This window comes from Ranitomeya variabilis, chromosome 3 (assembly GCF_051348905.1).
Source record: "Ranitomeya variabilis isolate aRanVar5 chromosome 3, aRanVar5.hap1, whole genome shotgun sequence".
NCBI classification, from domain to species: domain Eukaryota; kingdom Metazoa; phylum Chordata; class Amphibia; order Anura; family Dendrobatidae; genus Ranitomeya; species Ranitomeya variabilis.
This window is the reverse complement of record NC_135234.1, coordinates 377,534,517-377,549,433: the sequence shown is the minus strand read 5'-3', so window position 1 is coordinate 377,549,433 and position 14,917 is coordinate 377,534,517. Positions and strand designations below refer to the sequence as shown.

The 14,917-nt window shown below is 41.5% G+C and overlaps 1 protein-coding gene across 1 annotated transcript in view; it reads left to right on the top strand.

Annotated features, from left to right (window-relative positions):
* The window catches only part of NHSL3 (NHS like 3), a 46,742-nt gene that overhangs the window by 21,738 nt on the left and 10,087 nt on the right, over nt 1–14,917 (top strand). Inside the window, exons 2-5 of the mRNA XM_077295981.1 lie at nt 2,006–2,149; nt 3,298–3,347; nt 12,664–12,772; nt 13,058–13,174. Coding sequence (XP_077152096.1) covers nt 2,006–2,149; nt 3,298–3,347; nt 12,664–12,772; nt 13,058–13,174 — 420 coding nt within the window. The remainder of the gene's footprint in view (nt 1–2,005; nt 2,150–3,297; nt 3,348–12,663; nt 12,773–13,057; nt 13,175–14,917) is intronic.

Genomic DNA, 14,917 nt, shown 5'->3' with positions numbered 1-14,917 from the left:
AGAGGGGCACTTTCAGCCTAAAAAAATGGCCTGACAATCTTGGCTTATACTCGAGTATATACGGTATTTAGAAATTAAGGGCAGCAACACATCTCAAAAAAGTTGGGACAGGGCCACCTCTGACATTGTGCAGCATTCTCTTTTCTTTTTACACTCTAAATGTCGGAGAATTGAGGGGGACCGATTGCTGGAGTTTTTGGAGTGGTTTGTGGTCCCATTCTTATATGATGCAGGATTCTAGCTGCTAAGCAGTTCTAGTATTCTCTGTCCAATTTTTGCTTCAAAATGTGTCAAATGTTTTGTATTGCTGAAAGGTCGGGGCTGCAGTCAGGCTAGCTTATCACCCAAACTCTTCTGGCAAAGCTATGCTGTTGTGATGGGTTTAGCATTGTCTTGTTGAAATATGCAAGTCCTTTTCCTGAAATAGACTATGTCTGTATGGGAACAAAAATTGGTTTAAAACCTACATATAATACTCAGCAATCACCATGCTTTTCACGATGTGGAATCTGCCTGTGCCATAGGCACTAATGTATCCCGTTACCTTATCACAGATACAGGACCCTATACAATTAGAGGTGCAGGCTTTTGAAGTATCCCCCGATAAGCTGGATGGTCCCTCTCTTGAATCCACAGGACAAGTTGTCCATGGTTTCCATAAAGAATTTCAAATTTTGATTCATGTGATTCTAGAACAGTTTTCCATCAGTCCATTTTAAATGAGCCCTACAAGACAGCATCATTTTGCAATTGTGTTCATATATGACTTCTTCTTAGAATGACCGAGCTTTAAATTTAATTTGTGGCTCGCATAGCGAACATTAACAGACAGTGCTTTCTGAAATCATTCCTGAGTTCAGTTGTGCAGTGATTTGTACAACTGAATGCAGTGCCACCTGAAAGTTCATAGATTACAAGCATCCAATATTGACCCCCGGCCATAACTCTTTTACACATAGATTTCTCTAGGTTATCTGAATATTTTCATGATAGTGTAGATGGTGAGATATTCAAAGCCCTTGCAATTTTACGTAAAGGAACGTTTCTCTAAAATTGTTACAATTTTTATATGCAGTTATTTAGATTGGTGAACCTCTGACTGTCTTTGCTTCTGAGAGACTCTACCTCCTAACATGCTCTTTTTATACAAAAACATGTGGCTCAGTTGTGACTTGAACCACCAGCTGTTTTTCATTAATACCATTTACTTTTCCAGCCTTCCAGCAATGTTCTGAATTGTGAGTCATGAATAAAATATGGCTATAAGAGATTTTCAACTCATTGCATTCTTGTTTTCTTTACATTTTACACAGCGCCCCAACTTTTTTAGAATTGGGGTTAAGTAACATATGGAAAAAGATTATGTAAACTAAGAATGACGTTTAAAAGTGAAGATATAACATTCATGTACACAATAATGTGGTATTGACATCCCAGCAAGTGATACATATTGTTAGAATCATTAAGACCCCAACCTACCATGAGAATGGGATGCAGCACTAAATAGTTTATTAGTAATTTAGTGTTCAGGTACTGGACTGATCTACGCCGCAGAGAAAGTGTCGGATGTTATTAAAGTCTTGCTGGGCTCTTACCCAAGTGTGAACAGTGCAATAGTTGTTTCTTGTGGTTCTGGGGCTCCGGTATATGTGGACGGAGTTCCTGCGCTGCCTGAATCACTCTGGGCTGACACTACTCGTGACATTGAAAGCTTGTATGTGTCCTTCAGGCTAAGAATGACTCATCACAGGATAAAAGAGTCAACTGCCAGATGACATGTGATCACATTTAATATGGCTGTCTAACGTTAGATAATTTGCAAGAGAGAACATGCTGAAGCCGCAGTATACAAATAAGTCTGTATATACTTTATCTGATGTTGCTACATAATGATAGTTATAAGCATGTGCATGCCAATGTGATATTAGCAGGGGAGATTAGAAAGAATGTTTGGCGGAACACAAGATAATATGACAACCCTTTCTTCTTATGTTGATTTCCTAAGATAACTCAACACTTGCTGCCCAAGTAACTCCATCTCAAGAAGATGACTCCCCTGATAATGTGTTCTTCCCCATCGGGCGCACCTCTGTTGTGGAAGAGATTCACAGCCAGGCTCAAGAGGGGCTTAAATCGCTACAAAGAAGAGGTAAAAACATGTAATTTTCAGACTCCTCTGGACATGCAGAATTTACAAGTGCCCAATTTTTAGATGTAACATTTAGGGTATGTGCACACGTCAGGATTTCTTGCAGAAATTTCTTGAAGAAAACCGGAAATTTTCTGCAAGAAATCCGCATGTTTCTTTTTGCGTTTTTTCCCGTTTTTTTTCGCGTTTTTTTTTAGCATTTTGCAAGCGTAATTAGCTTGCAGAATGCTAAAGTTTTCCAAGCGATCTGTAGCATCGCTTGGAAAACTGATTGACAGGTTGGTCACACTTGTCAAACATAGTGTTTGACAAGTGTGACCAACTTTTTACTATAGATGCGGCCTATGCAGCATCAATAGTAAAAGATAGAATGTTTAAAAATAATAAAAAATATAAAAAAAATGGTTATACTCACCTTCTGCAGACAGCCGATCTCCTCAGCGGCGTCCGTTCCTATAGATGGTGTGTGCAGGACCTTCGATGACGTCGCGGTCACGTGACCGCGACGTCATCGCAGGTCCTTCACACACACCAGCTATAGGAACGGAAGCAGCAGCGTGCACCTGAGAGGCGGGAAGACTGCGGGGGCCATCGAAGGTGAGTATATGACTATTTTTTATTTTAATTATTATTTTTTTTTTTACCAATTATACGGTGCCCAGTCCGTGGAGGAGAGTCTCCTCTCCTCCACCCTGGGTACCAACCGCACATGATCTGCTTACTTCCTGCATGGTGGGCATAGCCACGTGCGGGAAGCAAGCAGATCAATGCATTCCTAGTTGTGCGGACTCCCCGCAATTCTGCAAATTTAATGAACATGTTGCTTTTTTTTTCCACAATGCGATTTTTTCGCAAAAAAAATGCAACATTTGCACAAGATATGCGGAATACACTGAAAATAATGGGAGGCATATGTAAGCGTTTTTTTCGCATTTTTATCACGTTTTTATAGCGAAAAAAACGAGAAAAATACTGAACATGTGCACATGGCCTTAGAATGTCAAAAAAAGGTCTGAAATCTAATGAATGATTTCTCAGCCAGATGCATGACATGGATGTTTATTATGAGTATGGATGGAAAGTGATACTGCAACGTCACATGTTTATGTACACAGCCCAGATCTCAATCATCTTATGTCTTCTTTCAGAAAAACATCAGAGCAAACATTCCTTCCAAGATGAAAATACTCCACCTGAGGTAACGGTTAGACAATCATTATTACTGTAGAAAATAAACCTCTAGATTGAAATTGAATTTGTCAGCAGGATTGTGCTGAGTAACCTACAGACAGTGTCTGATTAAAATGATACCTTTGTTACGTGAATCCATTTTGTGGTTGTTGTTTAACCCCTTAGAGACAGAGCCAATTTTTACAATTCTATCCACTGTCCCTTTGAGATTATAGCTCTGGAACGCTTCAACGTATCCCACTAATTCGGAGATGTTTTTTTCGTGACATATTGTACTTCATGTTAGTGGTTAAATTTATTCGATATGACTTGTGTTTATTTATGAACAAAAAACAAATTTGGCAAATGTTGCAATTTTCAAATTTTTTAATTTTTGCGCCCTTAAATCACAGAGGTTTATCACACAAAATAGTTAATAAATAACATTTCCCACATGTCTACTTTACTTCAGCACAATTTTGGAAACATAATTTTTTTTTGTTAGGACATTATACGTGTTAAAAGTTGACCAGCGATTTCTCATTTTTCCAACAAAGTTTACAAAACCATTTTTATTTAGGGACCACCTCACATTTGAAGTGAGTTTGTAGGGTCAACATAACAAATTACCCAAAAGTGACACCATTCTAAATACTGCACCCCTCAATGTGTGTAAAACCACATTCAAGAGGTTTAACTAAAGCAATGTGGAAGGAGAAAAAAAATGAACATTTTCCTTTTTTCACAAAAAAATTACTTTGTAACCAAACTTTTTTATTTTCACAAGGGTATCAGGATAAAATGGACCACAAAATTTGTTGTGCAATTTCTCCTGAGTACGCTGATACCCCTCCTTATGTGGGGAAAAGCCATTATTTGGGTGCATGGCAGGGCTCAGAAGGGAGGGAGCACTGTTTGATTTTTTTGAACGCAAAATTGGCTGGAATCAATGGCGGGTGCCATGGAGCGTTAGGAGACCCCCTGATGTACTTAAAAAGTGGAATCCCCCCAATTCTAACTCCAACCCTAACACAGCCCTAACCCCAACACCACAACTCTAACCCTAGCCCAACCCTAACCCTAATGGAAAATATACTTTTTATTTTATTATTTTTACCTAAATAAGGGGATGATAAAGGGGGTTTGATTTACTTTTTTTTTTTACTGTTTATTTTGATCACTGTGATAGGGTCTATCACAGTGATCAAAATGAACCAATAGGAAAAATCTACCCCATTTATGTCTCCTCAAGATGTGCTAGATCAGAGGAGCCGAGACCCTGGAGATTTTCCGACTCTGGGGGCGCTATAACCTTATTTCTCATTGCCGTTAAAAGCGTCGCTGAGGAATAAGTACCCTTAACTGCTGCCGTTTAAAAGGCGCATCGGCAGTCGTTAAGGGGTTAATCTGTATTTTCAGTTTTGAGTTAATGATATGCTCATGCTGCGGGGCAGCCTGTGTGTGTGGGGGGGGATCTTCTTGTGGTGCTCTGCTTAGGTATTCATCTGTATGGCTTCTGACAGGTCACTGATCCCTCAGTGACCTGCCCTCTATTTTACATACGGAATATTATATACACGAGGGGCGTTCATTAAAGATTTCCCCTGACCCACTTCCTCTTGACTGAGAGCAATGAAACTTGGCACAGTTATTAGTCCTTCTCTACGTAGGTGCCACCTAGGGACACACACTTCCCCCATCTCTTTAAGCAACTGTAAACACCTTCCAGGTAGAAGTCGACAGGTTGCGCCAAAAATTGGAAATCAGAGTCTCATCATCTGGAAAATGCTTGCCATTCAAAATTAACTTAATTGTTGAAAAGAGTTGGAAGTCCGATGGTGCGAGGTCTGGTATGCTTCCATTTGGGCAACATGTGAGTTGTGAACTGGTCCATTGTCTTGCACAACCTTTGGTGAGCATGCCATGTCTCTTGGTTTTGATGGCAAGTTCCGCAGCAGTGAAGCATAGTATATGCCCCAGTGATCATGGTACCCTTTGCTAGGAAATCCATCAATACTATTCCGTGCTGGTTCCAAAAAACTGAGAATGGCCTTTAATGCCGAGGGTTGGGCATGTGTCTTCTTTGGAGGCGGTAAATCATGATGATTCCATTGCATCGACTGGTCTTTAGTCTCAGGATCATAGTGAATGACCCAGCATTGGTCCTGTGTGATTAGTCTGTTGAAAATTTTTTTCCTGGTTTCCATGGCACATCATCAATAGAGCTTGAGAGCATTTGACTCATTCCTGCTTCTGGAAAGATGTGAGCAGCCAAGGAACTCAGGGAGCAGATACCTTAAGCACGTGAAGATGGTCTCGGATGATTTTTTCCACGAATCCCACACTAATCTTGACATTTTGGGCTAGGTGGCAATTTTCCAAAATGCCGACCTCCACTTGCTGGATGCTGCGTTCATTAATAGCAGAGTGGGGTCACCCTGGAACTAGAGCTGTTTGCACCGAAGTCCGACCACTTTTGAATTGAGGATGCCAGTTCTTGACTACATCATATGATGGGGAATCATCACCATAAACCTCTTTCATCTCATCAAACGTCTCCTTTGTTGTGTGGCCTTTAAAGTAAAGGAACTTCATGTATTCCACTGGGTCCATTATCAAACCTCACATCACTTGAGCACCTATGAAATCAAGATCGTTATCAGTTCTGAGTGGCAAATTGGCACGTAACCTAACCTATAGAGACTTATATCATTACACAAGTTCAGTTTCAGCGTCCTGTGATAAATAGAAGTGGGTCAGCGGAAATCTTTAATGAATGCCCCTCGTATCTTATATACTAGAGCAGAGGTCCCCAACCGCGGACCAGGACCGGGCCGTTGGGGTTTTTCAGCCGGTCCGCGGCGCCGCTGACAGCTACCGTATATACTCGAGTATAAGCCGAGATTTTCAGCCCAAATTTTTGGGCTGAAAGTGCCCCCTCGGCTTATACTCGAGTCACGGTCGGCGGTGGGGTCGGCGGGTGAGGGGGAGAGGGCGCTGAGGCATACTTACCTAGTCCCGGCGATCCTGACGCTCCCCCTGCCCGTCCCACGGTCTCCGGGTGCAGCAGCTCTTCCCCTGTACAGCGGTCACGTGGGACCGCTCATTAGAGAAATGAATAGGCTGCTCCACCTCCCATAGGGGCGGAGCCGCATAATTAATTTCTCTAATCAGGGGTAACGGTGACCGCTGATAGAGGAAGAGGCTGCAGCACCGAAGACCAGCTGTCCGGGGGAAGGAGCGGGACGCCGGGAGCAGGTAAGTATTACATAGTCACCTGTCCAGGTTCCACACGCCGGGCGCTGTCTCCATCTTCCCGGCGTCTCTCCTCGCTGACTGTGCAGGTCAGAGGGCGCGATGACGCATATAGTGTGCGCGCCGCCCTCTGCCTGATCAGTCAGTGCGGAGAGACGCCGGGACGGGACGTGAGGAGCTGCAAGCAAGAGAGGTGAGTATGTGTTTTATTATTTTTATTGCAGCAGCAGTAGCGGCTCAGCTATGGGGCAATAATGGACGGTGCAGAGCACTGTATGGCACAGCTATGGGGCAATAATGGTGCAGAGCACTATATGGCACAGCTATGGGGCAATAATAAACGGTGCAGAGCACTGTATGGCACAGCTATGGGGCAATAATGGTGCAGAGCACTGTATGGCACAGCTATGGGGCAATAATGGTGCAGAGCACTATATGGCACAGCTATGGGGCAATAATGGTGCAGAGCACTGTATGGCACAGCTATGGGGCAATAATGGTGCAGAGCACTATATGGTATGGGGCAATTATGAACGGTGCAGAGCACTATATGGCACAGCTATGGGGCAATTATGAACGGTGCAGAGCACTGTATGGCACAGCTATGGGGCAATAATAAACGGTGCAGAGCACTGTATGGCACAGCTATGGGGCAATAATGGTGCAGAGCACCAGGGAAACAAGCATGGTGCTCCCACTCATTCTGAACCTATGGTAAGTTGAATCACATTCTCATTATAAATGTCATAATTATATGATAAGTATGCACTAAGCTCCATCCCTCCATAACCCCACACCCATATGACCAAAGCCCGCCCCTGCCCCACCCCCACCGGGCCATGGAAAACTGGTCTTGCTTAAAGCCGGTCCCTGGTGCAAAAAAGGTTGGGGACCTCTGTACTAGAGTATAAGCCGACCCGAATATAAGCCAAGGCACCTAATTTTACTGCAAAAAAACTGGGAAAACTTATTGACTCAAGTATATGACTGGTATGAATGGCCCCCTCGTCCCCATCCTGGTATGCATGGCCCCTCATCCCTATACTGGTATGCATGACTCCTTTATGACTATCCAGGTATGCATGGCCGGTCATCACTATACTGGTATGGATTGCACCCTCATACCCATCCTGGTGTGCATGGCACCCATTAGAAAAACATAAAAAAACAAAAAACATCCTACTTACATTCCTTGCGCTCCTTCGCAGCATCTTGTTCCGATGCCAGCAGCTGATTTATGCTTGTAAGCAGTGACGTCATGCGCTGCCTACAAGCAGAGGACAGTTACCAGAATTCTCACTGCTCGCCACACCGGGACTATGGGCGTGGAGGGCAGTGAATACCCATTGCTCTTTAATAACGGGCACAGTAACCTCAGCCGCTGGCTTGTTGCAGTGGCTAGGTGATCACATGTGCCCGCTAATAAACGGAATGAATATTCACTGGCCTCCAAGCCCATGGGAGTGGAGAGCAGTGAATATTCATTCCCTTAAGTAGCGGGCACATGTGATTGCGTAGCAGCTGCAGGAAGTCGGCAGCTGCCACTACTGTGCCCGCTATTAGTGAGAAATGAATATTCACTGCCCTTCACGCCCATTGGAGTGGAGAGAAGTGAATATTAATTTCTCTTTAGCAGTGGGCACAGGTGTTGGCTAGAAATAGAAAAAGATTAACCAGCTCACCCTAGCTAGGCGTCCCAGGAGGCAGGGATCTGCAAGGAACTACACTTGTGGAACTGAGAAAACAAGATGATCCACTTTCCAGGCTTGCCAAAATTTATTGGATTAAAAAATATTAATAGATTCCATCAAGAGTGTAGAAACAGCTACGCGTTTTGAACAGCCATGTGCTTTGTTAAAGAACGCAATGGATGTTTGAAACCCGTAGCTGTGTCTACACTCTTGATGGAATCTATTAATATTTTTTAATCCAATACATTTTTGCAAGCTTGGAAGCTGGATCATCTTCTTTTTTGATTTCCACAGGTGATAGCTGCAGCAGCCGTCTCCTGTGACATGCTGCTACCCTTCCGTCTTGTCGGACCCTCACTCGAGTATAAGCTTAAACTCGACTATATATGGTGTATTGAAAAAAATATATAAAAATCACTTTCAGCAGGCAGGTGCCGGTGCTGCAGCATGATCACGTGTAATGGGCTTTTAATTATTTTATTTGCTGGTATAAATTCAGTAAAAAAAAAACCTGTCTCAAAATGGCGCCTGCCGCACCTGCGCAGTAGCATCTATCGGCGATCCGATAGTTTCTACTGCGCAGGTGGCGCCATCTTACTAGAGAAAAAAAACAAACAAGTGGTCTCCACCAAGATGGCGCCGCCTGCGCACTAGCATCTATCGGATCGCCGATAGATGCTACTTCGCAGCCGGCGCCATCCTAGTGGAGACTTTTTTTTTTTTAAATTCTGTAGCAAGATGGAACTGCCTGTGCAGTGGCATCTATAGCATCGCCGATAGATGCTACTGCGCAGGCGCGGCCGACACCATTTTGAGACCTTTTTTTCTGAATTTAGTTATACCAGCAAATAAAATAATTAAATGCACATTACACATGCGATCATGCTGCAGCGCTGGCGCCTGCCTGCTGAGAGTGATTATTTTTCTTTTTCTATATATAATATTCAGTATGTAAAACAGGTGGCAGGTCTTCCCCCACAGGCTGCCCCGGATCACAAGCATATATCATTAACCCAAAACTGAAAATACAGATTAAACAGCAACCATAAGACGGATTTCATTAACCAAGGTACCATTTTAATTCGTATAACGACGCCGAACTGACACTGTCTGTAGGTTACTCAGCACAGTCCTACTGACAGGTTTCCTTTAATGGAAATGATTAGATCTTGTATACTGCATAGCATAACTTTTGATGTCTCCTTTGTGCGGATAATCAATTTAAAATCCAATTGGCATTTTAGGGTATGCTCACACAGCTGGAAAAATGTGCTGCAAATTTTGCTGCAGATTTTTTCTTTTTACATGGAAAAGGTTGAACTCTCTGGAGAAAATCCACAACAGAAATCAACATGCTGCAGATTTAAAAACAAGAACTGCAGGTCAAGCACGTGGACGAGAATTTTTTAATCTCATTCACACGACGACAATTGTAATCTGCTGCAGATTGTTCTTGCACAAATCCCCAGCAATTCCTTCATGCATGCATTTTCCCATTGAGACACTTAAAGCATAGTTCTTAGACAAAAGCTTTCCTTCACCCAAGTAAACTTGTAAATTGCCAACTTTCATTGCTACATATAATAGTCAACATTTAAACTGCAATACCAAGAAGGATATTCATGGCATTATGGAAACCACAGGATGGATAGACATGTAAAAGATATCCAAATGGTGAAAATAGGAAACCTTTTTTTTATTTGCAAAAAAGCCCTCAATTTATTCAATATAGAGTATGAGTGCCATGCGCAGATATGCATGTATTTACTCCTTGGCATGTTCAATGAAGTAATTAATGGTTGTCTAAGGAGTTTTCTGCTGAATGCAGTTGGGCACGCAAATCATCAAGGTCTGCTGCTGGCAGCTGTCTTTGCATTTCCCCATTAGTGACTTCCCATTTGTGCTAGGTGTGAGGCAAGTCTGGAGACAGTAAAGGCCATAGTAGAATGTTTAGGCCATAAGGGCTGCTCAAAGCACAAGCAACCATTAGTAACCTCATTGATACCAGGGCATGTAAGTGCAGGTATTTTTGTGCGCTGTCCTCATGCTGAATAAATTTAGATGTTTTGAAAATTTAGTTTCCTTTTTTTTTTATTTTTTGCATATCATTAACATGTCTATTGATCTTGTTATTTCCATATTTCCACAACTTTTCCTTCTTGGTGTTGCAATTTGAATTGTGAATAGTGTATTTGCATGTCCCCATAAGGCCTATAACTATAAATATAATATAAAATAAGACACAAGACACTTTTAATGCTTGGAATAAATGGCCGTGTGGTTTTATTTTGGGTTACAAAATCCAATTAAATGAATAAATAACCAATAAATAATATCCATAAATTCATAAGTCCAAAATGTCCATAAACTTCCATAAACCAAATCCACTCAAAATTGAGTGATTTTTACCCACAAATAAAACCAAACGACAGGTAAATGATAACATAAGGGGAGGGAGGGCGGGATCTTCTTTTCTTCAGGCACCGGCGAACTGAGCATCTAACGCCGGTGCACAGGTATATATAATCATAAAATCTGCCCAGCAACTGATTGACAACCAATCAAGTTGTCAAATTTTAAGCGGGCAAAAAGCCAGCCAGAACCAGATCTGACTGCTTTTACATAAAAGAAATGTAAACTGCGTTGACCTCAACTTGACCCTGAAATCATGGTCAGAAATGAATGTATTAGGCCTATGTGGACATGGGACCCCCGCTATATTTTAATGTTTGAGCGGGGGGGCTTACATTCCCTAGTTTAAGCACACATCTTGTCAGTATACCCAGCATTACAAGCCATCTTCTGTAAATACTTCTGCTTTCTTGTTTTTTTTTTCTCTCCCTGGTCCATGTATCAACTATTGTATATTCCCTGAGGTCAATGAGACTACAATTGGTGTCGCTTGATTGACAGATGCATGAGGATATTGTTTTGGAGCAGAAGGAGGCGTGACTCAGAAAAGCCATGCAATCACTTTGTATCTAAGGCCATGAACACCTTTGACATAAAAATAATTATGAAATGTTCGTGCTTGAGCTAAAAATAAGTTACATTAAGTTTCAAGCTGCAACACCCATCCCTTCATTTATTTTTATACTCCCTAAATTGCAGTTTACAACGTGCCCCTAGTTTCAGACTTTCAGGTATGCTTGCATCTCCCAGTAATACATCGAGCATGTGAGGTCTGTGTGTCCATAGTACTGCTGCCTTCACTAGCTCTCATGTATCCATACATTTTCAATCCTGGAGTAATTTCTCCTTTTACAGCTGGTGAGGGATCTACACTGATGTGGAGGAGTTTGTGTGTTCCTCCAGCACTTTCCAAGCAGAGACGGCTGTAGTTGTTCTCTCTATAAAGCCAATGCAAACCCCCTCTTCGTACTGCATTTTGTGCTTATTTTCCTCCCTTGGTACAGCCTGTGTGGTCTACCCTTCATAAAAACTTTGATCTGCTGGTGTACAACCTCTTTCCCTGCTGGTATCTCTAACACTGAGAGAAAGGAAGAGAAGCCAAGAGACCTATTGTTAGATCTGTACAAGAAGTAGCATAACAGCCAGCAGCGAAAGAGTTCAGGAATGTTGAAGGGCCAGATGCAAAGCTAGATGGTAATTCTGCATTGTATTACAGTAGTAGCACAATGCATGACATTTTACCAAATCTCTATACAGTTCAAAAAAATAACAATAGCTTCTAAAGACCTGCAATGTGGATTTTAAAGTTATGCTGCAAATTTTCAACCTTACAATGCATGGGACAAAATCTGTGGCAAATTGTAGCAAAATCAGCAATGAATCTACATCTAACACGTGGATTTGGTCCCAGATTTCACCATGAATTTGCAGGAAAATCTCCATTGGAAAGTTACACTATAATAGGAATATGTTAGGAAGAATTTGTAATAAAGGCTATTTGTATAGTTACCTGATTTTTGCATTTAAAGGGAATCTGTCCGTAACATCAACCATCCAAAGCAGTCTATATTGGCATGTAGGTCATAGAAAATTGAATAAAATTATATTGATATCTACGATCAGATGTCTTATTCCATAGAAATCTCAGTTTTTAGTATCTAAATGAGCAGTTAAGATCTATGGGCCGGACATAGATCTCCCCGAGAATCTGCCTCCAAAGCTTATTTTAAACTAAAGGGGGCATTACCAGTGTAAGACATGTAGATCCGGAGGGTTGGTCCTACTGACAGATTCCCTCTAAGAAGCCAAATGTACCATAATAAGACATATAAACAGTTCCTTACTATAGCATAGTTGGGTTACTTAGTGCCTTGGTCCTAATTTATGTATTCTAGGAGCCTAGTACTGTCTCTTCCTTGCTTCGTAAGTGTAGATATGTTAGGTTAAGACTCCCTTGTAATTTTCCTTTCACGTTCAATTCCACAGCCCACACCTGACACAAATGACAGTAGCTTCCGCGCTCGTTCGCTTTCCTACACCACAGAGAACACCGATGATGCAATGTTTGTTCGGTCAGAGATGATCCAGCGCAAAGGTGAGAACATTTTGGAAGCACATAATGCGTGAGATAAACCAGGGGATTTGCTCTATGATTCTCTGTTCAGACGTTTTGTTAGACTGTAAAGTATTTCATCTGGAAAACAAGTTTCTTTCCCTCTAATTGTGGGAAATGTTTCAGCGCAATATCTGCAGTGCTGAGCCCCGAGAACACAAGAAGTGTAGATACGAGTTTCTCCTACGCATTCAGGGATCATATTGGTTTTCATGTTACAAAATCCTAGAAGCTTGTAACCTTCCTTCCCATTGTTTTTCTTTCCAGGTTCCACATTTAGACCTTATGACTCGCCCAGAACTCCAACTAACAGGGTAGGAAGGAAGCGTAAGGAGAAGAGAGCTACAGTAGTGGGAGTGCCTCAGCACATCGCTGCAGAACTTGGTAACTTGCACACACTTCTGGTACATTTGGGTTAGAAGCATTGGACGGGACAAGTAACACGTTGTGATTCTTACATTGTGCTTTGGTATTTCTAAGGAAGGAAAGGAGTTAACGTGTCATAATGCAGGCACAGTTTCATAATACCATGAGCCTTGCATTCATTTCACAATACTAACCGGAAACTTCATTACTAAAATCCCTGTGACCTGATGGAAAGAATGAAAAACTAGATGGGAGGCTGAGTACAATAGTAACATCCCTATGCTTATATTTTATGTATATGTTTGCACACACCAATAGTACATTTACCCTGGCAGCTAGATAGATAATGTTTATCTGGTGCATGGCTGTGATATTTTCTTACCGGTCACTGTATTTCCTGCATTATCAACACTGATCCGGTCCTCGGGTTGTTTCACCTTACCAGACAGGCTCTGATGTGTGGACCAGAAGCCAGTTTTGTCTGTCTTCCAGAGAGGTTCACATCAGAACTCTAATGGAAAATGCACAAAGAGGAACGGATTTCAGTCCAAAGTGAAGAGGCTGCTTAAGTCTGAGAGTCAGAGTATGAGTCACCTGGTACAATTGAAGGACCTGATAACGCAGGTATACAGAGATTGGTAAGAAAATTAACAGCACAAATATGTAATAGCTATAAGCCAGTGTAGATTTGCACTAGCATTTAGTACAAATTCTGGAGTAAATAATAGTAAACATCTCGTGAGGCCACTTAAGACGTCACTTTAAAAATAAAAAAAGTAGGAGAACTCTCTATAACAAACACAAAAAAGTGCAAAGTTTTATGCAAAATACATTTACGTCTTTTAACTGTCAAGAAGCCTATGATAAAATGTAAACAAAAAAAACCGTAGGGGGAGGCTGATTTTGGGGGAAAATGGCAAGAATTTAAAAAAATGGCCAAAACTGTGAAAAAAACGCATAAAAAAGGACACTGTAGTGCGCTTTATATTTTCATATCTGACTTAATGTTTTTTTCTGGGGAAAAAAAATAAGACAAAACTTGTGAAGGAAACATAATTAAAGCAACACTCCATCTAACAAAAAAAATATCATAAAAAAAATGCATAGATTAAATTTTTGATGCCCTCCCTTTTTGATTTTTCTGGTGCATGTATTTAAATCAAGTATCAGCATTCTCTATGCACAAAGTGCTTTGGAAACCTGGAATTCACTCTCCTGCTCTTGATGATCCGAGTGCACAGGGAGTGTCTCAGAAAAATTAATCGTCAAGCTTGAGACATTCACACTTGCCTGAAGGTGGATCAGCCCTGAGCAGTGGGAGTGTATCGGACCCCTAGGGTACACTGTGCAAAGAAAATGCGGACAGTCATTTTATTTACCTAAAAAGAACTGAAAATCATAAGAACTGCACCAGAAAGATTAAAAATGAGGACATCAGGTATTTCAAATATGCATTTGTGACATTTTTATTGCAAGATGAGGGTCACGTTGAAGGGTTAATTGCATCTTTAAAGGTAGGTAAATTGGAAAGTGATTGGAAAAAAAAAGGGCAACTTTCTCATTTGCTTTTCATTAAAATTTGACTGGATAATTACTGCTTTTTCTTTTTATGTTCGTTTAGCTTGTTGCCTAGGGGACCGACCACCTCAGCAGTCTAGCAATGGTGGCCAAATATACACATTGCATAGATACTTTTTTCCTATTGTGCTGGTAAGCACATCACTGAAAGTCGTCTGCACTGGAGCGGACTGTTAGCATCTG